This window comes from Bactrocera oleae, chromosome 2 (genome assembly GCF_042242935.1).
Source record: "Bactrocera oleae isolate idBacOlea1 chromosome 2, idBacOlea1, whole genome shotgun sequence".
Classification (NCBI taxonomy): Eukaryota; Metazoa; Arthropoda; class Insecta; order Diptera; family Tephritidae; genus Bactrocera; species Bactrocera oleae.
Genome location: NC_091536.1, coordinates 63,035,386 through 63,062,200, shown reverse-complemented (window position 1 = coordinate 63,062,200; position 26,815 = coordinate 63,035,386). Strand labels below are relative to the sequence as shown.

General features: G+C 34.4%; 2 protein-coding genes across 3 annotated transcripts in view; one reads left to right on the top strand and one right to left on the bottom strand.

Moving 5' to 3' along the window:
• spg (dedicator of cytokinesis spg) overlaps nt 1–26,815 on the top strand; it is a 79,200-nt gene that overhangs the window by 28,082 nt on the left and 24,303 nt on the right. The window contains exons 2-3 of the mRNA XM_014240872.3: nt 12,647–12,888; nt 12,960–13,108. Coding sequence (XP_014096347.3) covers nt 12,647–12,888; nt 12,960–13,108 — 391 coding nt within the window. The remainder of the gene's footprint in view (nt 1–12,646; nt 12,889–12,959; nt 13,109–26,815) is intronic.
• On the bottom strand, nt 14,626–26,761 carry Inx3 (innexin 3). 2 transcript variants are annotated; one of them, XM_014240874.3, is made up of 6 exons: nt 26,163–26,761; nt 22,801–23,074; nt 16,625–16,833; nt 16,097–16,557; nt 15,881–16,034; nt 14,626–15,779 (listed from the first exon to the last, which is right to left on the bottom strand). In XM_014240874.3, exons 2-6 carry the CDS (start codon nt 22,961–22,963, stop codon nt 15,597–15,599), a joined length of 1,170 nt encoding a protein of 389 aa, XP_014096349.1. In that variant the 5' UTR covers nt 22,964–23,074; nt 26,163–26,761; the 3' UTR covers nt 14,626–15,596. The 2 variants fall into 2 exon arrangements, with proteins under 2 accessions (XP_014096349.1, XP_014096350.1); XM_014240875.3 differs by having other exon boundaries at nt 26,281–26,761.

Here is a 26,815-nt window from a genome sequence, read left to right as displayed (position 1 = left end):
AGGATAAAAAAGTATGACTAACCGATCAGAGGCCGATGAGCTTGATAGAGTAGGTATCCTTACCCCAATTTAATCATATGATATGGTATGCCTATAGTTCTCTGGCAAGCTCGGCAAGTGTTGGTCAAAACCATGAACTTGTGTGGGCCCAGAGTGGACCGTAAGAGGTCATCTGAACTACTTGCTCTTAGAAAAGTCAATCTCGCCGCGTTTGTAGGTATTCTGACTAGACACTGTCGAATAGATCCAAAGGCATTGCGTGTATGGAGGAAGGCGAGGTGAAATTATCAAAGCACTTTCTCTTCTATTACCCAGCTGTTGTCAGATTAAGATTGAAATATCTCGGATGATCCACCTGCGACGAAACTCGAAGTGTCTAAGATTGATAGTTAATATCTTAACAATTGATAAGCTTGAAAAGCTTCGTCGATCTATGAGGATCTGGTGATCCATTTTTAGGAATCCATCGCTTTCTTTTGCACGGTGATCAACCCTACAACCTAACTCATACCTAATCCAACCGTTAGGAGATTCTCCATTTGGCAGATAGTATCAAGAGACTGTTAAAAATATATGTCGTTGTCGTCTCTCAACTTCTCTTATAGATAATAATATCGAAATTACGCTTATTTATCAAATCGAATTTGTTTAATCAAATCAGTCTCACGAAACAACCAAATAGAAGTCGATGTATAATGAAGGAGTCTTTAAACATGAACACAAAATATTATTCGCTCTTCTGCAGCCCAACATTAAGAAATTTGTCGAATTGCGCAGGTTTGCATGCAAACTATATAAGACTAAAATTTTCAAGCCAATATTTTCCTGTCAGGCATCTCTTATTCGCTCTATTCGCCAAATATGGCACATTTTGGATTTTTCCGTTCGTCGAACTTAAATATCCGCTTTAGTATCTCATCGAGCTGATAGAAAATGATAATCAAGTACCAGTACTTTAGAGCCTTAGTGGGTGCGATATTATATAATATCTTATGGTTTTAGAGTTTATAGAAGTTTCTATCTATGTATGTCGGTATGACCAACCATATTCATCCAAATAAACCGTTGTTCAATAGATTGTAAATTTATAGAGGCGTTTGTTTTTAAATACAAATATCTGTTCGAGATTCGACCGAAAATTCTTTAAGACGCACTATTATACGCAAGACATTTAATCCCTCACATTCGTAGATCTCCTTTAAGAGTGTATTTATAAAATTGAAAGAACTCTCGACAAGCCTCGAACCTTCGTGTAGATTCGTATTCTTTCGCATCAAAGTCTATAATATTAAGTTTAAAAGCCCAGTTGACACTAATACACTTCATTTTGTGTTTATTATTTTAAATCAATGTTAACCACCACAAAGGGCCATTCAATTATGCCTTAAATCAGCTGTGCCATTGTTTAATTTTAAATTATTAAAGACTGCTACGCCTTTACGCGCACATTTACCTACCGAGTGTGCTTATTGTGCCGACAGTCGTTCATACATATGTCCACCAGATTGCAGTCGAGTGCAGTGCAGAATGCACAAGCGTCAATTGCATCAATTCAAGCTCAAAACAACACTAAATTATAAACACATTAAATAAATGACTGCAAAAATGTCTGGTCTACAAATGCAAGTAAGTCCCAGTTCACACGCGAACTCTTTTGTAGCCAAAACCGGTTTTTCGGACTGGTGGGCGAGGGGGCGACGAGAAAAGACAAACGGACTGTGTCGCTTGTACTCTTGTGGCACGCTTTGTGTTCTTGTTCGCAACAGTTCGCTGCTACGCGATTCAGCATTTCTCTTCATTTTGAAATTCTTTTCATTGTTGCAATATCGCTCGGTCTCAAATGAATATATTGTATTTGTATGTAATATGCAAATATGTGTGCATAGAATAATAGAAATATTTTGAAAAATTGTGAATAAGTAGAAAATTAAGATAAATTTTTAATAAAATTTAGCGGTATTAAATTTAATAATCTATACATAACTGAATTCTAATAAAAATGGAGTTACTTTCACTTTATGAATGTTTTATAATAAATAATAAAAAAATATATGGAGTAAAAAAAGTATGGGTTTTTAATACTTCTCGAAAGATTAGGAAATTTATATCATAAATTAGGCCTGAAAATATTAGTAGCGGGTATTCAATACATTCTATTAGATTATAGAATGGTAATTCCTTGTAAGCAAGATATGAGACCACCATACCAACACACTTTAAGTGTCGCTTAGTCGAACCCCACGAACATATACGAAAATTTATGAAAAGGAATGACAGAAAAACTCGACTAGGTTGCTTGATCATTTTGACATGTGTCAACGCACAGAGCGACACCAAAACAGAATTTGCCGATAATGAGCGACAAAATTGTCGCCATGTGAACGCAGTATAATTCGTAAAACTCATAGCATGCTCGATTTGTTTTGTCATCGTTGTCGTTTCTGCGACTCTTTGTGTTTGTGTAGTAAACAAATGAAGTGATAAGAGGAGGATGAGAAAACAAGGCCATCAGTTCCTTGTAGAATAGTTTTCTAAGAGCTTTCCTAGTAAAAATTCAGCACAAAAATAATTTTCGAAAAAATGTTCCCAACACTTTTAGATTTAATATCATTGAGGTCAGATTATTTATTTTTGGATTTCATGCTTAAAAGTAAAAGCTCTGCCAAACAATTTTATTTTTAAATTAAAAATTCTAAATTAATAAAAAATAATAATAATCGAACAAAATTTAGTCCTTGTACGAAAAACTTTTTATTTCACGTGATATCTTCACGAAATTTGGCATGGGGTATTCTTTAAGGCAACATAACAATATCCGAATAAATTGTTCTGATCAGAACTCTAGAACATATAGCTACCACATAAATTGACCGATCAAACTTAAAATAAAGATGTTTCTGTACTCTTTTATGCTATAAAAAATGCACTTGTGAAAAATATAAGCTTCAGTGCAACCGCAGTTAACGTTTTTCTTGGTTTTTTTTTTATTTGTTATTAATTGTTCGAATATTAAATATTTAAATTTAAATTATTCTCTGACGCATTCTTTTCTGTTTATTTAATTTCTCATGCTTAAAATTAACTCATTCCGCTATTATTATTTTAACAATAAAAGAGCTATAAAACATTTTAATATCATTAAATATGTTTCTCTGTCTGTATGTCTGCCTGCTGTCTTCTTAGTAAACACCTCACTATCGTCAGCGGCGGCAGTGCCAGCGTCAACGTCAAAGCGGCTACCGTGTCTATGGCTTTTGCTTAAAAAACACTGCCGGTGCCAGCGCTATTTGCCAAGCCCACACCGTCATCCAGCTGGGAATGGCGATTCCCTTTGCCGGCCCAGCTGTCCGTCTGGCGGGTTGGCACGCCGGCTGGCTGGCTGACTGACGACAAGTGCGCTCGTTCCAAAACAGGAAACCGCATATTTTTTCGGTTTTTGTTTTGTTTTCCTTTACGCTGTTTACTTTTTATTTCTTTCCATTTCTATCTTGCTGTTTGTCGTAAGCTTCTTGTCTTTGTTTTTGTGCCTCGCATTTAATGTTGCTGCTTTGCCTCGGCGACTGACTGCTAGGTTGCTTGGCTGCCTTTTATCTGCACTTCCCGCCATTTTACGAAATTTTTATAGTACGAGTATATCTTCCTGGCTCTGCAAACGCATGAAGCGTGCAAGTGCATCTCCGCGTGTTTATGTTTGGGTGTGTGTTTGTTGCCTGAGTGTGCTTTATGGCACTCCACGGAGTTTTATTTGCTTCTTCTTGCGTGGCATATCATTTGCACGGCTGCTTCGTTGCTTTGCACTTCTTCTGTTCACTGTTGTTGTTTTTTTTATTACATTTTACGTTCCTTTACATTTATTTTGCGCTGAATTTGTTGATTGCAGTTGCCAATGACGCGTATGCGCTTTGAATCCATAATTGGCAACGCTGCTAAGGAGTTTTAGTAGGCAAAAAATATGCTAAAAAATCGCTTTCCGTCTGCACACACACACACGCATACACATTTCCATATGCACCATAACTGTGTGTGAGGGACGTTCTAGCTTTTAAGCCGCTGTTGCCAAGTACCTATTATGCATGTAAATACCTGTCTGTTTGCGTAAATAAATATTAAATAGTAAATTCTAGCTTACGACACCTATACATTGACATCCTGGCGCCCACTTTTCGCTAGCTCATTTCAAATTTATGCACCACATCATTTACTGCTTGTTAAATGTCCCATTGAATGCAATAAATTTTTCAGCAAACAGCTTTTCACAATCATTTACATAACTATAATTATCGACAGCTCAGCTTTCTTTAGCAGCACTAGTTCTAATGTTAAAGTGACTATGACTTCCTTAATATACATATGTATATGTACATACATATACATGTAGCCATATGTACTTACAGATCTACAGCTGTGTTCATAAAAGTAGCAGTGCTCATGAGCTGCAACTTTAAACTTAATTTTATATATCAACAAGTAAGGAAGGGCTAAGTTCGGATGTAACCGAACATTTTATACTCTCGCAAAGTCAAATGGTATACTCGTTTGAGATTTCTTTGTGGATTGACTGATATTTTCGGTAGAAGGTCAACTATAGGCACTGGGGTCCACATATTTAGTACTTAGGGGTTTGAACAGTTTTGGTTCGATTTAGACAATTTTTGGCCGCAAGGTGGCATACTTTAATTGCATTATTTACGCAAAGTTTTACCCCGATATAATCATTGTTACCTGATTTGCATAGTGGAAAGTGAAAGAATCAGATGGAATTGAAAATGGTGTTACATGGGAAGTAAGCGTGGTTGTAGTCCATTTTCGCACTATGACATAGAAACATGAAAAGAACGTTATGCACCGAATTTGGTTGAAATCGGTGGAGCAGATCTCAAGACATGGGTTTTCACCTAAAAGTGGGCTGTGCCACGCCCACTGTCTAATTTCGAACGTGGTTCCTATAAAGCCAATTTATACCATCTCAGAGATAAAATTTAATGTCTCTGGCGTGTTTAGTGCTTGATTTATCGCGCTTTTAGTAGTTTTTAACAGTACCGTTATATGGGGAGTGGGCGGAGTTGCCACCCGATTTCAACTATTTTCACACCGTCAATAGAAGTGCTAAAAACATTTGCTTCTAGTGAATTTTGTTGTTATAGCATTAGCGGTTTAGGAGATATGCATTATTAATAATATTGCATATTAAAGGCGGGACCACGCCCACTTTTTAAAAAAAAGTTCTAACTGCAGATGCCCCTCCCTAATGTGATCCTGTGTACCAAATAACAGTCGTGTATCTTATTGCGGAGCTTAGTTATGGCAAGTTATTTGTTTTTGATTAATGGCGTTTTGTGGGCGTGGCAGTGGTCCGATTACGCCCATCTGCAATACCAACCGTCTCACGGTACCAAGAAACATGTCTACCAAGTTTCATAAAGATATCTCAATTTTTACTCAAGTTAGAGCTTGCACGGACGGACGGACAGACGGACGGACGGACAGACAGTCACCCGGATTTCAACTCGTCTCTTCATCCTGATCATTTATATATACATAACCCTATATCTAACTCGATTAGTTTTAGGTGATACAAACAACCGTTAGGTGAACAAAACTATTATACTCTGTAGCAACAGGTTGCGAGAGTATAAAAAGTAAATGAATGTTCATAAATTTAATTTTGTTTTAACTTTGTGATCATTTTAAGCAAAAAAAAAATCAATTTATTATTCAAAATGTTGTTAATTTGTGTTTGTTAAAGTGCTGTTTACAGCTGTTCATAAAAATAGCAGTGAGTAATGAAAACAGTATAATTAGTTGAAAAAAACATTGTTGAACTCCAAAAAACTATTTTAATTTGTTTGCTTGGGTTAGTACTTAGTCGTGTACCTATTATTTTTTATTACGGCCTGTCATCTGCGAGGCATAGAATCCACCAAGTCCTGGCAGCGCTTGACAGGGATCCGCTCCCATGATTTTTGAACAACCTCCCAAAGCTGTGATCGAGATGTTGGATTTGCATTTGGAACATATCGTTTAACATCTCCCCATATGTTTTCATGATTTAAATCCAGAGACTGCGCAGGCCATGACATAAGATCGATCCGCTTTGATGCCATCCAGCTTTTGACTAGTTTGCTTGTATGTTTGGGGTCGTTATCTTGTTGAAACGTCCATTTTAGTGGCATTTCCCAATTGGCATAAGGAAACATAACATTTTCTAATATGTTAACATATACAGATCGATCCATGATCCCATCAATCATGAATATAGGGCCCACTTCACTGTAAGAAAAACATGCCCATACCATAATACTCAATCCGCCGTGTTTAACTGTCTTCAAAGTGTACCTAGGATCATACTCTGTGTTAGGTGGACGTCTGACATATTGTCTGGAGCCCTTTCCACCAAATAACACATTTTTACTTTCGTCACTCCATAAAATATTTCGCCACTTTGTAATGGGCCAATTAAGGTTTCCCAGGTTTCTTAGTTGCACTATAATATTTCTTTTTTCAGGAGTACAATGTTTGCCCCTGCCCACTAAGTTAAAAAATATAAATTTATTTTAGTGTTTTCTAATGTTAATAATATCACTAGCACAAAACCACTTACTTTTTATCAATTAAACGTCTTAACAAAATTTTTTTGGCTTATCATAATACGCACTGCTATTTTAATGAACAGCCAAAGACTGGTGCTTCTAGCAAAAAGAGTTGTTCATTTGCTTAAATCTTGCAAATCTAACGGGATTTTTTCGTTTCTTCCATATACACATTTCATTCTACAACAACAATGCGTAGACGTTGGAATAATCGTAACGGAACTTGTAAAAAATAACATTACTTGATTGCATTTCTCGCACTGCTATTTTTGTGAACACAGCTGTACATGTTTGATTAAAAAAGTATTAAAATTTTCCTTTAGTAGCTTTAGTAAATAAATACCAAAACATTGACATTTCACTTAAAGGGTTATATCCACTCGTAATCGGCTATTAATTTTGAAAATTTTAATATTATATTTCCTTGAGCCCGTACTCGATCTACAAGAGGACCTCCAAAAAAAGTTGTCTGGTGGTGAAGAAGTTTTTTCTGCCAAAAAAATATTTCAAATCCAAATACCAGAAAATATGATTATAAATATGGATGAAGAAGAATAGTCAACTTCAAAGTTTCGGATAATATTTTTAAATATATGCACGTTTAATATAGTTATACGCAAAACAGAAATTATTTTTTTTGAAATTCACACGTGAATATAACCCCTTAAAGTTGAAATACCCCTTTGATCGGACCATTATCACGTCCGTAAAAGGGTGTTTTTTCAAAGCAAAAAAAATTTACATATACTCAATTAAATTGCGAAATTTAAGTTTAAGAGGATATCGTCAGAGAGAAAGCTGTACGTAATATATTTCATTTCCCTGGGAAGTTCATTGGAACTTCATATTTCATCACCTTAAACGAACTGAAAATGGCTAAAATAAATAACCATGCTCATGCGGCGGTGATAGCCTCCTCAACCGCAAAATGGTGCCGGCTGCAATGTTTCGGTATATTAGAAAATGGTGGCCACAACCTTTGCTGCTTGTAGGACAGGCTTCCCTTTTTGTTGAAGACGCCGAGTGCAGGCCTAGAGTACCAAATACTTTGAATTTTTTGGGGCACTGATCAAGGTACTATATTCATCCGCTTTACCGTTATATATTTGAACAGCTGATATATTAGGTAAAGTAAAAAGTTCGTTCGGTTTTTTTATTGATTTTTCAAAAGATGATAACTTTTTGTACATTTGTCCGATTTAAGTCAAATATGCGCCGTTTTGTTCGTAAACTTGTTGCCAACGAGATGCCAACTTCATTATACCCCTCTCGTAGAAGACTGCGTCCCTATTGGTCACAATCCGCTTCAGAAACGGGTCGATTTTGTTGCGATTGTGCAGCGATTTGCAGATGAAAATTCGGTCCATCATGTTTTTTGCGTTAGTTCGTGTGACACCCAAACATCGAGCTCCTTTTTGAATCCAAGGTTATGCAAATGGTTTCAAACGGTTTTCTGGCTTATTTTAGTCCCTCAGCAATTAAATAAGTGCTCACGTGATGGTCTGTTTCCACTATTTCCATGATTTTATCGCAATTTTCGACGACAGGCCTCTCGACGGGTGGTGCATCTTTGACATCGAAATTACCGGAACGGAACCTAGCAAATCACTTTTGTGCTACACGTTCGTTTACAGTATCGGGCCCATAAACTAAATTAATGTTTTCAGCCGCTTTGGCTGCTTTTTCGCTTTGATCGAAGAAAAATTGTAAAATATAGCGACAAACTTTTAGCGCGTATAAACACGTTTTCAGCGCCGTATAGTATGACATGATGCGACACGTAACACTAGTACTATGGGCAATAACGCCATCTCTTAGATAAAAACCGAACGAACTTTTTACTTGACCTAATATAAATATTCTTAAAATTTGTGTAATAGTTTTTGTTTTGTGTCGAAGATGAAAGATCGAAAACAGCATTTTGGCATATTGTACGGTTTTACTATCAAAAGGGTTCAAGCAAGGCGAAAATTATGTCGAAGAAGATGTGTTGATCGAACGTCAATACCAAAATTGGTCTGCAAAATTCCGTTCCGCCAATTTCGATCTTTAGTATGCAGCACGTCCTGGAAGGACTCTTGAAGCCGATGTGGATAAAATAAAGTCGTTGGTCGGTGCAAATCGTCGAATAATAACTCGAGAGATCGCTGAAAGAATAAATTTGTCTAACGCGTCAGTTCACGTTACACAATAAAAAAATCGTGTTTAAATTGCACAAAAAAAATGAAATTACTTAGTGAACGACCGAATATGTACCAGTGTATCCATATTACACAGCGACGTTGTGTATTATATGGTATTTCCGTAAGGTCAGATAATTCCCCTGATTCTAGCCGATTATTGTCAGATTATTGTACATTAAATTTCCTGTTTCGTGTAGGAAAGCTGAACATTTGATATAAATTATATTTACATATCCCATTGACGCATCGATGCTTTCAATATAAGAAATTCTTGCGCCAAACCTCTTTTCTTATCACCCCAAAGAAATATCTCAATGCCAGCAAGTAGAACAATTAAAATTGTCTCCTCCAGATGAAAACACCTATGTGTCATACTTTAAGAATCGACTTTTCAAGTAAATATCGCAAAATATGACGAAAAATGTAAAAATAGTAATTTGCCAGACTTAATTTTTTATTTTTTGTATTACATGAAAGCGTAAACATTTAGTAATGTCTCACATATGACTGCATTTATTTAGCTCTATTATTCACTAATCGATTGTTTAGATTTTCCAGAATAATAACAATGTCATTGCCAAAGCTCTCTCACATGTTTGGTGCAGATAACGGCACAAACGCACCACTAGTATGTATGTCTATGTGATATTCATATATGACTTCCTCTTTTCGCTGCGTCTGTTTTGTTATTTGTGCACTTTGAGCTGCGCGGCAATGACTAAGCTGCCAGTAGGCGCCATTCGGAGCATTCGCTTTGTAATCGCAGCTTCATTCAGGCAGAATGCAAAGATATACAGTCAACCCTCCTATAACGCGGTACTCTTAGAACGCGTTTTCCGTCAACAGCATCCCATAAGTTCCCTCCGCGTAGCCTAAGAATGTTTAGCCTAAGCAATTTAGTTCGTTAGGGCTGTTAGGAAAACGAATGGGTGCCAAATGTCGATTTACAAGATGTGAAGAAAGGTCTAAATTTGGTTAAAGAATCAGACTTCCATTTCATGGAAACATGATCATTCAACGGTGTGCAGCCCAAAGTTTACAAGAAAGTTAAGAAATTGCTTAGCTCCCTATAGAGAGGTTTTAGTGGAGTTAGAAAAAAAGCTACAATCAACAAGTAAGAAAGGCCTAAGATCGGATGTAACCGAACATTTTATACTCTCGCAAAGTCAAATGGTATACTCGTTTTAGATTTCTTTGTGGATCTTGCCGCCTTGGATGTTGACCGCTATTTTCGGTAAAAAGTCAAGTACAGGCACTGGGGTCAACATATTCAGTACCTAGGGGCTTGAACAGTTTTGGATCAATTTAGATCATTTCTGGTCACAAGGTGGCATACTTTAAACGTATTATTCACGCAAAGTTTAACGCCGATATAATCATTGTTGCTCGATTTGCATACTGGAAAGTGAAAAAATCAGATGGAATTTAAAATGATGTTATATGGAAGAATATTATGTACCGAATTTGGATGAAATCGGTTAAGCAGATCCCAAGATATGGGTTTTCACCTAAAAGTGGGCGGTGCCACGCACACTATCAAATTTTGAACACTGTTTCTATAAAATCATCTTATATCATCCCAGAGATAAAATTTAATGTATCTGGCTTGTTTAGTGCTTGATTTATCGCGCTTTTAGTAGTTTTTAACAGTACCGTTATATGGGGAGTGGGCGGGGTTGTCACCCGGTTTCACCCATTTTCACACCGGCGACACAGATGCTAAAAACATTTGTTACCAGTGAATTTTGTTATTATAGCTTCAAAGGTATAGGAGATATGCACATTAAACTTATTAGGGGGCGGGACCACGCCCACTTAAAAAAATGTTTAACTGCAGATGCCCATTACTATTGTGATCCTGTATACCAAATAAGAGTCTTGTATCTTGTTGTGGAGCTTTGTTATGGCAATTTATTTGTTTTTGATTAATGGAGTTTTGTGAGCATGGCAGTGGTCCGATTACGCCCATCTGCAATATCAAGAAACATGTGTACCAAGTTTCATAAAGATATATCAATTTTTACACAAGTTACAGCTTGCACAGACAGACAGACGGACAAACAGTCACCCGGATTTCAACTCGTCTCTTCATCTAATACGATTAGTTTTAGGTGATACAAACAACCGTTAACAAAACTATTATACTCTATAGCAACAAGTTGCGAGAGTATAAAAACCAATGTGAAGATGCGCCAAGTGAGGAAGACATTTTGCTTATTAAAAGAATATGAGTTAGGCGACTCATATTATCTGTCAGCGAGGATGAGTGTTGAAAGAATAAATTTTACAAAAGTCTTTCTTGTTTTTGTTGGAAAACAGTTTTTTTTAGTTTAGTTTTGGCATAATTTCGTCATAGAAACTCTTCAATTCAGTACAAATAATTATTTTTTAATTTATCTTGTTCTTATTGGTTTCCATATAACGCGGTACGCACTCACCGCTTATAGGAGGGTTGACTGTACATAAATATGTACATAGCTAATGTAGACAAATTATATATATAGAGTTAAGGTGCGTTTGTTTTATCGGAGCGTTGAACCAAAATTACAATACAGCTGACTATTTACAAAGCATATACCGATATGCACACCGACATAACTATACTATATCCTTATGTAAATGAGTGAAGTGTATTTGAACAAGTTAGGAAAGGCTAACTTTCGTTGTAGGTGAACCTTTATAATCTCGCAATTTACAAGGATCATAGATAAAATTCAATAGGGTGGGTATATGGAGGAAAAGTCAAACCAAAATCTGGACCCTAAAATATCACACTTGTTGACCGATATACATATAATATACGGCACAAGCTCAACCAGAAAGTCAAAAATACTACGATTCTGCTTATTTTCACAATGTGTGATAGGAATGGTTGGGTAACGTCACACACCAAATTTGGTTGGAATTAATTCGATAGTTCCTGAGCTATAGGATTTCATCTAAAGATTTGTGGTGCCAATTTTTACACCTCCTTCTGTAAAGCTCTTCCCTGCCATCTTGTTTGTGAAATTTATTGCTTATGTAGTTTTCAACATAACCGTTATATGGGGAGTGAGCGTGGTTATTTTCTGATTTTACCCATTTTTACTGCGTATAAAAGAGTGCTAAAAATACTTCTTCCCAGCAAATTTGGATGAGTTAGCTTCAGTGGTTTGGAAAATATGTACATTAAACCAATTATTGGCGGGGCTACGCGCACTAAAAAAAAAATTCAGCCAATAGGTGTCCCTTATTACCATGATCCAGGGGACCAAATTACAGTTCGGTATTTTAATTTAGTGATTAGTTATAGCACTTTATTGGTTTTCTTTCAATTTCGTTTGGTGGGCGTGGCCGATTATGCCCATCTGCAATACCGACCTCTCTTAGGTCCAAAGGAACCTATGTAGTGTAGTTTCAAGTTATCGTTTGCACAGAAAAAAGTTTCAAACATAAAAACATACAGGTGAAGCTAATAAAAGCGTGATAAAAAGCCTTCAGGTTAGATTCAATCAATAAGCTTTTCGAACCATTCATCGGTGAAAATATTATGTTGACTCAAAGCATATCAATTAACGAGGTATTACAATATTTACCGATTATTTGACCTTATTCTAAGCAAAGCTAGAATTCTTTTGCATTCTTATACCCTGAACAGGGTATATTAAGTTTGCCACGGACTTTGTAGCACTCAGAAGGAAACGTCGGAGACCGTATATATTCATAAATGATCAGCATGATGAGCTGTGTTGATAATTTGAAAAACCGGTTGAGTGTTGTAGAAGAATAAAATAGTATTTAGTTGGATTGAATTTATACAACAAATTTCTAAATAAATTTCCTAAATGACTATATTTAATAATACAATATATCAACCTCTTTCGTTTTTTACAGCCATACACAATTGGCATGGTGATGTCCGTTTCGGTCTGGCGCTCGACGTGGGCGATTCTGTTGAAATTCTGGAAGAATGCAAAAACTGGTATCGTGGCACATGTGCGCGCAAGTCCCGTGCTGTCGGAATCTTCCCCAAAACCTATATACATATTAAGGATCTGTCGAAAATTGATCCCGTAGTCGCCGAATGTACACAAGTCCTGCGTGAATGGTCGGAAATATGGAAGAAACTTTATGTGGTTTGTACAATGAAGAAGAAAAAACTAAAATTATATAATATATTTGTTTTTTATAATTACGTAATCTAAAGGATCGAGAAACGTACAAATTTCTCACATTACGAAAAGTAATGTTGTCCATCTTAGAGTGTCGACGCGAGCTGTTAGGTGCCACATTGACGCAAGACCAAACATTGGAATTGCAAACATTGGTTGTTTCGCGCATTGATTGGGGAAATCGGTAAGTGAATGCTTAAGAATAAATGCATGAATACAAGTATACAGTACAATTTCTATATATGTATTAAATATAAAATAAATCAACAACTCTGAGATCTTTCCTAATTCTCACCATTTTAAACGGTTTTATAAAGATCGGAAATAAATTTGTATACCTAACGTTTCTTACGTTTCGGAAAACAGGGCCGCAAAGTGGGCAATATTTTTTTTTTTTTTTAAATAAACCACTTTTTCATTTGGCGTGGTAAGGCGGCCACCCCATGTAACGGCCGTCCTTTTTTTTTAATTTTTTTCGGATTTTTTTAGTGAAATGAAAAAACACAGAGCTTTCAAATTTTTACTATATATTTATTAAACTTTTTAAACTCTGGTATATAACGGTGTCCACTGACACTTCCAATTAAAAATATGAGACACTTATAACCAATAATTTTAGAAACATAAAAACGGTTGAGCGCTATATATTTAAAACTTTTATATTTTATTATTATTTTTTTACATTAACCTTTCTCGCTTTTTCATTGCAATGAGCCTAACACTCCCCCATGATAACTTCACTCCGACCATATTCACTAACTGGACGAAGGAATACAGACTAGACCTCTTATGTCGATGACGTTAAAACTCTAACAGTTAAAAACCCCAACATTTTGAGAACTACGTTTGATAGTCTGAGGCACAACAAGATCCTCAAATCGCTAGCCGGTGGCACCTGGGGTGAGAACAAAGAACCATTGCTGGCCACTTACAAGGCAATCGGGCGGCCGGCCATCAATTACGCTACTCCAATATAGTGGCATAGATGCAGTAGGTTGCAGCCTACCTAAGGAACAAAAATTAAACGTTATTCATGTGCTGAGTTTGTCAAAGATATTATTGTCGCGGTCAAATATGGTAACTCACCCCCTACTTTGAATTTCTATTTTTGCTAAGGAAATTTTGGACTAAGTCGAAATTCATCTCCAATGAAGTTGCACTAGATAGAGACTACCGAATCGAATAAACTATACCAGTTGATCAAAGAAACTGGCAGTAATTGGTGTGTGATCTAACGCTTTCGCAATTTCGTTTCTTTTTTGTTATTTTTCTCAAGTTTTTGGTGATTTTACATTTTATTGTTTATGGATGCTACTCTGCTCATGAATTTGGGGTTTTGAGGGGTCTCACTGGAGATCTAAACGACGTTAGAACGATAAAATTGTATAAAAATGGTTTCCTAAAGTCAGCTTTACGACAAAAAAAGCCATGATTGGATACTGCAAAAAGAAAATGATCCAAAACATAGGAGCAGACTCAGCACTCAATGGAAACAAGAAAACCGTAGTGTTACTTTAGATTGGCCCCCACAGACACCAGACGCCAATCCAATAGAAAATGTTTCGACTTAAAAAAATTTAAATATCAAGAAAAAAATTAACGTATCAAATTCTACTTTTACATATAAAGTATTTGCCAAGATTGCGAGCGGAACGGATCACTACAACACCACATATAATTTCTTAATGAATACACAATAGCTGTTGATTATCGCTTCATAAAATAGAAAAATTTATTTAAAGAAGTCTCCCTAACAATCACAATATTCGCATTTTCGTACATGAATTTCTAAACTTTAGCTTATCTAAACACTTTATCAAATGTATACTAATTGTATTTTTTTTTATTTTTTGTTTTTGTTGTTTTCTTTTAAGATTTAACTTAAACAAATTTCCAGCTTTTAATATTTATGTATGTATGTATGGTATGTAAAAGATCATTCAAGTAAAATCTAAATGCTTACAATATTTAACTTATGTACTAAAAAGTCATAGTATATGTAAGTATAAGAAATGCGCATATAAAAAGTTAAAAAGTTGTGAAAATGGAAGGGGGAATTACGGCTTCACAATTATTAATATTATATCAAGCAAGTATAAGTTCTGCGTGTATTGGCTTGGAGCAATAAATATTGGACAACGTAAGGTATGCCTTTAACACATAAAAATTCTATGATGTCTGTGTTTAGCTTATTTTGCGCGTGAATGTGTTGCAAAAGGCTTGCAAATGTAATTTTTTTGTTGTTGCTTAATTTGTCTTTTTGGCAATATTTATTGCTTTCCGCTATTTCGAAATCGAAGTTCCGCTAATTTTGTGCTTTTAAAATTTACTGCTTTGCCAGTATTTTAAAACACACAGTATTTGCCGTTATTGCTGTGGTTGTTTGTCTTTCGATTTTTTTTATTTGTAGTGGAGCGCAGGTGCATTGAGTTGAGTAGTGGGATGTTTTCGCGCGAAGTGTCAAGCTGACAGTAACCAGCAGAACTACGAGCGCTGACTGCTGTTAGCGATTTCGTCTCTTCATTCGTTTTTCCATTTGCTTGCCTATGTGGTTTTGTTTTTGTAGTTTTTAAGGGCATTTTAACTTTCTTGTCATTAATTTTTAGCTTTTTTGTTCAATTTTCGGTTTTTGTTTGCACTTTTTCGCTCCCTTCCGCCAACTGTGCACGAATTTATGTCTCGGTCTCCTTGCCGAATCGATCTACTTGCGGATACATGGGATGCATCTCCAAGGTGGAGGGCGCAGATGGAGTACGCGAAGCACCGAGTTGACGGGAAAGCTCCTGTACCAAGTCACAGTAATATTTTGTACTGATGTTCTGTCCCAAAAAGTGCAAAACCAAGAAGTCGCCAATCTGTGCAAATGCAAAAATGGATCAGTTATTATTAAATTCAATAAACTAATATACATATATAAATAAAATATATATATATAATTGTATTCTCCAAAACTCACATCCAAATGGCGTATCAAAAATTGGATTTCCTTGCTCTGTCCCGTACGATACGAGCGTTTGATAATGGTTTCGCGTGTTGTCGGCATCATTATAACGGTAAGTGAGTAAATTAAAGCCAAGCCAGAGAGCACTGATAAAATGATGAACCAGAACCTGTTAAAATAAAAAAAATTACAAATTTGTCATCATAACCAGCAACACCATCAACAGCTTACCACAAGAAAATGTAAATTTTCTCATTCAAAATATTCAATGCCAACACACACAACGTATCGTGTGTCTGTGGTGAACCGCCCGGGCCGAATTTGCGGAAAGTACACTTCGTTAAGCGTGGAAATATTTCAATCATCGGATCGAAACGACGCTCCTGATCCATATTTGAGAATTTGATCACATCGGTGCCGTACGTCATGAAAGCGCCACCCAAAAATTTATCCACCAAAAAGATATTCAGCACGACATTGGCGAAATTCAAGGCCTCACAGAAGTAGTAAGCAAACGAGTAACTGCTATGCGAATTCAAGCTATCCTTCAAGTATTTTAAGATGCGTGCTTGCCGATCTTTGCGGTAATCTTCGGGCATAGTAATGAAACCGCGTAAACCTTCGGTGATATTGCGCATTTTGCCATCTTCCAGATTCTTCCAAATCCAATGCGGTACATAGAACATGAGTCCCTAAAATTTAAAAAATAACAAACAAAAAATTAATTTAATTTTCACGCGTAAATTTGTGTCCACTCACCTGGAAGAACAACACAAATGGCACCCACTGATAGTAGCTGTGATAGCGCTTCTCTTGTCCATATTCATTGCCCAGGCCGTGCGCTGCGACATCGGTGCCAATTTGACGGTGCTGCTGACCGGGTATGGTGAACGTGTATGTAATCCAACAGAATGTGTTGATGACATGCATTGGTATGGAGCCATCATTGATGCATGCGATGGGATCGCCTGAAAAATTATTTTTATTTGAAAACTTTTTCTTGCAATTTTTCTTGTAAAATTTTGTCGTAAAATTGAGTTTTAATAATTAATGGTATGCCGGCGTATAGAAATATGCCGCACTTTGTGGCATTTACATAAGGAAGCATAAATCAAAAAACTATGATTTATTTAAAAATTATAATTATTTTGCTAAAGTAGTTAGTAGATCAGAGACTCGACCAGAAGAGGTTTAAGAATAGTATGATACCCGCAAACATTTTTTGAGGAACTTTTTCTGGTCAAAGTACGCACAAGTGGTTTTCGCTTCATGTTGTTTCAGCGACCACAAATTGTTCTTATTATTTAACGTAACGCTGTAATTCTCAATAGGTTTATTGAACAAGGATGTTTGTGGGGTATATCACCTCAAGAGGATTTAAAATTTTTTATTTCTTTTCGCAAACACTTCAGTCAAGAGATTTAAAAAAAATCAAATTTCAAATCATGTATTTTCACTTGTAGTTATAGTGAATGTGCAATAGACGAAATTCGTCGGAGATCATTTAAAAAATATATAAATGATTAGTGTGACGAGCTGAGTCGATTTAGCCATGTACGTCTGTGGCGAAGTAGTCCCTCAGTTTTTGAGATAACGATTTGAAACACACGTCCTTTTCTATCCAAGAAGCTACTCATTTGTCGAAACCATACACACTGAACGATCAAAATCAAATTTTTGTATAAAAATCGTTTATATTTGACAAGATATCTTTACGAAACTCGGCACGGATGATTGTCATAGGCAACGATACAATCTTCCAACAAATTTTTCAAATGTAGTCCTTGTACGGAAAACCTTTTTATTTAACATGATATCTTCACGAAATTTGACAAAAGTATTGTGCAAGGCAGCAGAACAATCTCCGAACAAATTGTTTGGATTGGACCTCTATATCATTAATCTACCATACAAACTGACCCATAAAAATCAAGTTCCTGTATGGAAACTTTTTTTTTACCTATGAAGGGTATTATAGCTTCGGTTCAGCCGAAGTCAAAGTTTTTTCTTGTTTATCTCATAGTTGACCTAAAAGTATTACACGTTTAAGCGACTGCTCCATGCACTAAGTTGCATATGTATATATGCATATGTATATATGTACATATATACGTATGTATATAAACGTAAGTGTATGTGCCTATGTTTTTATATGTGAAAAATTCCACTTGATACACTCGCCCGCTGTGTCGACTAATATCCACTCGTATTTAAATTTTACGCAGACGCTGTGATTTAATCCGCCCACGCGGCGTCATTAAGAAGCGTGTGATTGGGCTAAGCTGGGCTTAAAACGATTTACTCGTAAGGCTTAAGAATATCTAAATTAACATGCTCAATTACACATATACATAATGTATGTATGTATGATGCAAGTGCAAAGGCTTGTAACATTTAATCATGCCGCTTACTTGTATGTGGTTTAAATGTATGTATGTATGTATTTGAAACTCATATGTGCCTATCGGCTGATTTTTATAAAAATTTAAATAAATAAAAAAAAGTTTTACATCAAGAACACTTGCACTGTAGACCGGTCAGTTGCATATGATGCATATATCTATATATATATTATATTTGAATGATACATACAAATATACATTTTGTATTTAATTCCATATTTAATTTGATTTTTATTTGCCTATTTATTAAGTGTTTTATGTATTTATTTATTATTATTTTTTTTATTGTATGTTCAGCTTGCACGCCCTAACCAGATATGAGCTGAGTGCACTAAGTTTGAGTGTTTTTGGTTTTATTATACTAGCAAAATTTTATATTATATTCGAAAAAAAAAATTTTTTTTTTCTGGTATTTTTTATTTTTTGGTTTCTTTTTGTAGCGTCTAACTTTTGTACACTTCTAAAATTGTTTTATTTGAGTTTTTCTGCTGACAAAATAAAATATGGGCAGACATGAATACAACCGTACATGCTTATCTCTGAATTAATATGCATGCATGCTGAAATCCAGTTTTGATTTTTTGAGTTGCCGAGCGACTCGCTGGTGGCTTACCAGCAAAATACGGAGCCAAACCACTCACAGATATGCAGTGAAAAATAATAAATAAACATTGTGTGTCAAGCAGTTACAAATATATGTACTTATGTATGTACATCGAACGCAGTTGCGTATGTTTGTATGATATATATATTTACATATATGTACGAGTATGTACATACGAAAGGTATTGCATATAGAGTGCAACCATGGCTTAGCACTTGTCCCTTATTATTTTGAATTTTTCTCTTTGCTTGATGACTGCTAAGCCAATTTGGAACTGACGCAGCCGATCTGAATTTTAGGAAGTGCCTCTCCATTAGGAACGCATGCTTATCTACATATGTGCGTTGAGATATTTTTTAAGTTTTTTTTTTACTTTTCATGAACGCAAGTGCTCCTACACCAAATTTTTTCTGCTTGAAAATGCTAGCGCTTGTTGTATCCAGAACTTCAACTAATCACATATGTACTTATATTAAAAGTTTAAATTATTTTAATTATGAATTCATTAATTGACCGATTTTACAGATTTTGTAATATTCAGGTAAATAAAAGTGAACCTTTTTTTTTTTTTAATTTGCTCATTAGCATAGCTGTCTTCAGTCGTCAGGGGATTAATTAAGGGAGTGGCTTAAAATTAGTTTGTGAAATGATTTTAAAATTTATTAATGCTGCGAAAAAATCTCATTTGAATTGGTTTCTGAAAAAACTGTCAAGACTTCATGAGTAGCCAGAACCAATACGAAACATAGCATTGCATTTAAATTGGTCGAATATTTTCACAATTTTAAAATTTTCTCTTTTAGCAATGTGTTTCTTTATTTCTGTTTCTCAACTCTCCAAAAATTGTAAGGTTTTATGAAAAAAATGTCCTTCACAGTTCTCCTGTAATTGTAATAACAAATAAAATGGCAAAAAATATTCTTCCTCAGTTAAGATTTTAAAGTTTCTTTATGCGAAACAGTTTTACCAACACACCTTTCTTAAACTGTCAAGACTAGCCACGAGCATTCATTCAGACTTACACATTCAAACGATTTATATTTTATCCCTAAACATGGTTTATTAAGTTTGCCACAAAGTCGTCTGTCTGTATATACGCAAGCTAGTCTTTCAGTTTTTGGGATATCGATCTGCAATTTTGCACACATCTTTTTCTCCTCAAAAAGCTGCATATTTGTCAGAGCCGCCGATATTGGACCGCTATAATATGTAACATAGCTGCCATACAAACTGAGCAATCAAATTAAGTTCTTGTATGAAAAACTCTTTTATTTGACAGGATTTCTTCACCTAATTCGGCATGGATTATTATTATTAAGGCAACGCTAATATATCTGAAAAATTGTTTTAGATTTGAGCACTATATGATGTAGCTGACATACAAACAGAACGAGCAAAATCTAGTTCTTATACGGAAACTTTTTTATTTGTGAAGGATATTCTAGCTTCGATGCAACCGAAGTTAACGTTTTTCCTGATTTGAGATTAAAAATTTAATTTTTAATTTTTACTATTAAATCAAAATACAAAATTTAAAATTTTTCAACCCAAACATCTTGGATTAAAAATTAGATTAGATTTTTAATTTTTAATCCCAAAACAGTTTAAAAAAATAAAAACTTGATATTCTGCTATACATACATATGTATATTGCAAATTTAAGGCTTTTAGCAAATTCGATAATTTTATATGATTCATGCTCCACATCGTGCTACAATACCCTTATAAATTCTGATAAATCACTAAAGTTTGCGGTTTGCGCCATTTACGTGACATTCAACTCGTTGATTCGTCAGAAGAAATTAAAAAAAATCACACTTACATAGTTTTAGGCACTTAGGAAGGTATATATACATAAATATATACACAAATATATACTGTATGTTAAAAGCAATTAAGGAAAACAAAAGCGTAACAAATGAGAAAAAAACGAAACTCACTTATCATATTACATTCAGCTGGAATCGAGGTTTCGCTCAAGCGCGGTATTTGCATGACTGCATACATATAAATATATGTATATATTCATATAGTAATACATACGAGTATATGTATATGGCGTTTAGATCTTAAGTAGAAACAGCTGAGATCACTATTTTTCTTTTTGTTGTTTGCAACTGATATTTTGCGAAATTTTAAAGCAAATATCGATTTCACAAAACAAAAAAAAAAACAATAATAGCAACTTAGCAAACAAAAATAATTTCACAAAAGTGTCGCTTAACAACAATTGTGTTTTGAAAATAAATTTGAAAAATACACTTTAATATAAATTACAATAAATCAATAACCTCTCTGGCAACACCCTGCAGCGCCCCGTTGTTCACTTTTACCGACTACTCGCAGCATTCTGCTAATTGTGCAGTTTTGCGCAAAATGCTAACAAATAAAAAGAACAACAGGTGAATAAATAAAAACTTAAAAAAAAAATTTTAAAAACGTGCTCTACTCAATTTACACACCGTTACTAAACGCTTGCGCCAAATGCATTGTGAGTATCTTAAAAAGGTGTAAAACGCTGAAATGAGCTCAGTGCAAAGCTGCAGGCGGGAGCTTATCTAGTTTTGTCAGCGTTATGGGTGGCTTGGGCGTTGCAATTGCAACTGTATGTTTGTGTTTGTATGTGAGCGCATATATGTTTATGTATGGTGAAAGTTTATTGCCTAGCATAAATCGAACTCGCATGCATTTCACACATATTATATTCATACGTGTGTGTGTTTGCGGCTTTTTGTCGCCGCCAATTCATAAGAAGTCACGCTTTTCACTCTAGATCTTTTGTCATCCCGTATATTTTCCTGCAATTATCAAATTCGATTTACGTTTTATGTGTGAACTTGCTAATTTATTGCTGCATTGTATCTGAATACAAATATTTGATTTAGGTAAACGTGTTTGGATTAGTCTGTTTATAGATGTTAATTCAAATATTTATTTAACAATTTTAGCTATATACTATTTTATTAATTCACATGGAATCTATTCGTCTGATTTTTAATTTTTTGTGGACATTTTTTATTGGTTTATATATATGTACATACGTATGCACGTATATATATTTTTTTTTGGTTTTTTGTAAATAATAAATTTTTTTTCGTTTCAATTTTGTTTAATCCTTTTTTTTTTTGTTTGGTTTTTTAAATATAACGTTAAATAATTTTTGTATTTACTTTCTTTATTTCCACTTTATTTGAATTTATTGTTTATTATATAATAATTAATTTTCGTTAGCTTTTTATGTCTATTTTTAGTATTTACTTATTAATTTTAGAATTGCTTGAATTAAAAAAAAAATATTTTTATTTATTCCACTTTACAATTATTTATATTTTTTTAAATTTATTTGTATAAGTATATTATTTTTAGTTTTAATTTTTTTGTGTTTGCAATTTTTATTATACATTATTTAATTTATGAAATTTTGTATAAATTGAAAAAAGTATATCATAAAATTTATTAAATATTTATCTATATTGTGAAATATTGTGTAATTTTTTTTTAATTTTTGTTTTCTGTTTATGTTTATCTTTAATAATATTCTTTACTATATTATTCTGGTCTAATTTAAATTGGCTAATGTCCTGATTGCTTCTTTGTTTTTTTTTTTTTTAATTTTATTGCATATATTTTTTATGCTATTAAAACTTTTATTAATTTTTTTTTTCATTTTGTACTTTATATTGTCTCATCTAATTTTGTTGGTTTGTTGGCTGTCGTGTCGCTGAGCCACTTTTCAAATATTACCGAATCGAACAATTAACTAACTTCAAGTAAATTTCAATAGAATACCATGATTGATACCACGTTCGAGATAATACCACTCCCTCTTGCTCTTGTAATGAATTCAGTTGTATTTTATTATTATTATTTATTGTATATATATTATTTATTGTTGCCTTCAAATGATTTTTTTTCAAAGTAATACTCACCAATTAAATTATTTGCCGTTACAATAATGCAGCAAACAAACAATAATGCTGTTGTAATTCTATAATGGCAACGAAAGACCATGTTATCGATAACCGCACGATCCAAGAGATTTCGAATTTTTATAAAGCCCGAAACAGCCGAGACCATCCCAAAAAGCGCCATCTTGATTTAACTTAATAAGTAACTGCAGAAGCACGATTTATGTTTTCACCAAGTTTAGTGTTCTTATACAACGTACAACACCCGTTATTCCTCTTTTCGCATGCGTATTAACTGTAAAAATAGCAATAATAAACCAAAATATAAATAACAATATATAAAAATAAATAGTATTCAAATAAAAATGGCTAAAATTAATTATTACATAAATGCTTTTGATCAAACAATTATTACTTTTATACACATATGTATGTAAGTATATTCTAATAATTTGTTTATTGATTTGTTTACTTCACACTTTCGTATAAATAATGCCGGCTTTTGTAACAAGAATTTGTAGTGGAATAAACGCTTAGTTGTATGTGTGTTTAAACATACTTTTCGCATGCACTGTCAATTGAACCCATTCAGTAGTTAACGCCTCATTAGATTGCATAATAATTGTTGTGATTTTATAATTAGACATTATTTTCCCACAGTAATACTGAGTGAGCTATTGAGTGGTGAGAGTTTGTAACCTAAAGACTCGTGAGTATATAGCTTATAATGCTCAGTATTTCACACAGTGAGTGCAAAGAATTAGCATATACATATGTATATAACTTTTGATAGTGATCCTTAATTGTATTTTTTTGTTTTTAAGAATATTTACTCAACTATTTGTTTTTGTAGCATCCATAGTATTGCGCAAATTTCCTCATAATAGAGTGACTGCAACTTATCTATTACCCAGAAGTGCGTCACCTAAATATATATTGTATATGATCACAGCAGTTCATTTATTTTTATCCAATTATTTAAGAAGTCAGAGCCAAAGCATAATCTGAATTACGCACACTTACTATAATTTGTGTTGAGAAGGCACTTTTCAGAGACCTCATTGACCAGGCGTTGGTTTTCCGCTTCTAAGAATTTCTTTTTACAAGATATTATGACTCAGATTTTTTTTTTTGAATCAGATATGGTATGATTTCCGTGTAATGAAATCGGTTAATGCGGTCGCCTGAAAAAGTATCGCAGTCATAAGTGAAAATAAACTCCAAGAAATACATATATATTTTCTACCAAAAGGTTAGGTAAGGCTATAAAAATATATTAATACTTTTTTCCTAAGGCCCACCGTTCTGAGATAAAAAGTGTAAATTTCGTTGTTATCATTTTCAAAATATAGTTTTTTATTGAGTATTTTAGGTATTTATTAGGAGTAGGTATTTCAAAGGTTTTAACACCACATCATCGGTCATAAATTTTTGATTTTTTATGAATTTTTCTGTGTGAATGTATTGTATTTATCAATTTTACAGTTCAAATTAAAAGACTTCGCACTAACAGATCAACAATATACAACCATCAATTTCTCAAAATGTATATAAAGTATATATACATTTAAATTGTCAGCGTGAAGAGCTGAGTCGATATAGCCATGTTCGTCCGTCTGTATACCATAAGTATACGCAAACTAGGCCCTCAGTTCTTGAGATATCGCTCTGATTTTGCACACATCCTTTCCCCCCCAAAAATGAGCTCATTTGTCGAAATCACCGATATCGGACCACCACTATAACATAGAGCTGTCATACAAACTGATCGATCAAAATCAAGTCCTTGTATGGAAAACTTTTTTTATTTGGCAAGATATCTTCACGAATTTGGCGTGGATTATTATCTAAAACAACAGTACAATCTCCGAAAAAAAATTCAGATCGGACCACATATTGCATATAGCTGCCATACAAACTGACCAATAAAAATCAATACCTTTTGTGGAATACTGTTTTATTTTACAAGATATCTTCTGGAAATTTTGCATGTTCTGTTTGTATGGCAGCTATATATATTGTAATATGTAGACAAATTGACCTGACTGACTGATTTATTTCGAATTTAAATATCAGCAGCAATCGATATTTAAACGTCATTGTGTCCTACATACACATACTTAGTAAATATATATAAGTATGTATGTGGGCTTGTAGGCATTCTGTAGCTGCCTTTTAAAGATAACCCTTCAGCACTTTCTACGACATAATAGAATGTTTTCACAACACCTACATATACATAAATATGTATGCTATATGGGTGCTTGAACCTGACACTTTTCAAAAGTCTTTTTCATATTTCTTTAATTCTTTTTGCTTCATTGCTTTGCATTACTGCTATTCAAGATCAGAAATTTGCATTCACCACACACACACATGCACGCAAGTGCATACATACACATAATTTATTCAGCAGTTACCACCTTATGTGTTTGTATGTATATCGCTCGCAACTTGAACCTACAGAGACCCTACAAGCAGACAGACAATTCTTTTGTACATTTTGAAGGTGTCAAAGCGAACGTTTCATTTCCAGTTCTATTAATATTTACGACTTTTGCTCTCCTTTTGTATTTGAAATGTTGCTAACTGCTTTTACGAGGCACTACCTCATAGTCTCGTTTTAAAGGTTGGTCGACTCTCTCGCGCTACGCTGCCTCGCTCTCTGCTGTTCTAACCATATGTTTCATATACTACGTACATATGTACATATGATTATATGTGAGGCAACATTGTATGCTACATGTTGCAATTGCACGAATGCACATGTGTATGTGTGCCTTAAGGTACGAGTTCTGAGCGCAATTCTCATGTGTTGCACTCCTTTTTGACTGCTTCAGTTTCATTTTTTGTTTTTGTGTGTTTCGTGCCTTTCCAGAATTTCGAAACTGGTTTTGAGTTTTGTCTCTCCGTTATTAACAGAGAATTTCTGTAGCCGGCAGTGTTGCCGTGCTGCCGCAACATATTAGCTCTGCCACAGCTTCTGCAGCGCGTGATGCCACTCTCCTCACTGCTATTGCTTTGTGCATAGAAAGCGGCGCGATGTTGCTTTGGTGTTGGTGTGACCGCTTCTACTCGTGTCTGTGTGTTCTTCTGCTGTTGGAGTGGTTTATGACCCAAACTCCAAACGAGATGTTCTTGGTTATTTTGCATGGTTTCCAGCGTTTGCTTTTAACACATAACTTTTTGTTATTTTTTCTTTCTCTTTTTTTTGATTATTGATGAATATTAATGCCGTATTTTTTTTTATTTTACTTTACTATTGTTTCGTTTATGCAAATCCTCACCCAACTTTTTGCGAATTTCTTATGCGCTCTACCACTTTTTAGCCATAAAATAATTTATTTATCTTCATATTATTTTGAGACTAGTTTTAACCTTACCTTTTCTATTCGAAGCTCTTTAGCTGTATAGTGTGGCCATTTACATATACATATATATTTTACTAGCTGCGAAATTATTTTTTGGAAAATTTCTAAAATTTATTTAAACTTTTTTCACCTTTTTGAGTTAATTTTTTTTCCAACACTTTTCAAATCATGCCGTTCACTTTAATATTATTTTCTTATTATTATATATAAAATTTTTTTTAATGCGCACAGCAGCTTCTGTTCAGTCTACGCTTTTCTAAAAATCAAAAACAAAAACTCCGTCGCGTGCGTGTGTATTGCAATTACATATGGAAAAAATTACAAATGGACGTTTTTGCTACTGTGCCTGGCTTGTAGCTGACTTGGACTTGACTGCTGGTTTGCTTGTTGGTCGCTTAGTTCGTTGGTTTGTTAACTCTACTGCTGAGTAATGAAGTTATTGATAAAAATGTAGAGTTGGTATTTTTGCGTTCTTTTTTTTTTGTTGTTATTGTTGGTGACACTACGGACACACAGTGTATGCTGTGTCACTTTGATCGTGTTTGCGGATATATATCGTCCGACTAGTTCTACCAATCTTTTCGCCTTCTCAAATCACACTGGTGAATGTACTTTCAATGAGCGGCTCATAAAACCCACGCTGAGTGAAAAACCTCGACGACGAC

Bases quoted from the DNA above. Each gene is read 5' to 3' on its own strand.
- Inx3 (XM_014240874.3), bottom strand. From the start codon at position 22,963: ATGGCGCTTTTTGGGATGGTCTCGGCTGTTTCGGGCTTTATAAAAATT. The intron at 16,834-22,800 runs GTGAGTATTACT...ATAATTTTTCAG, and splicing joins AACGGCAAATAATTTAATTG to GCGATCCCATCGCATGCATC. The intron at 16,035-16,096 runs GTAAGCTGTTGA...TTATTTTAACAG, and splicing joins AAAATTTACATTTTCTTGTG to GTTCTGGTTCATCATTTTAT.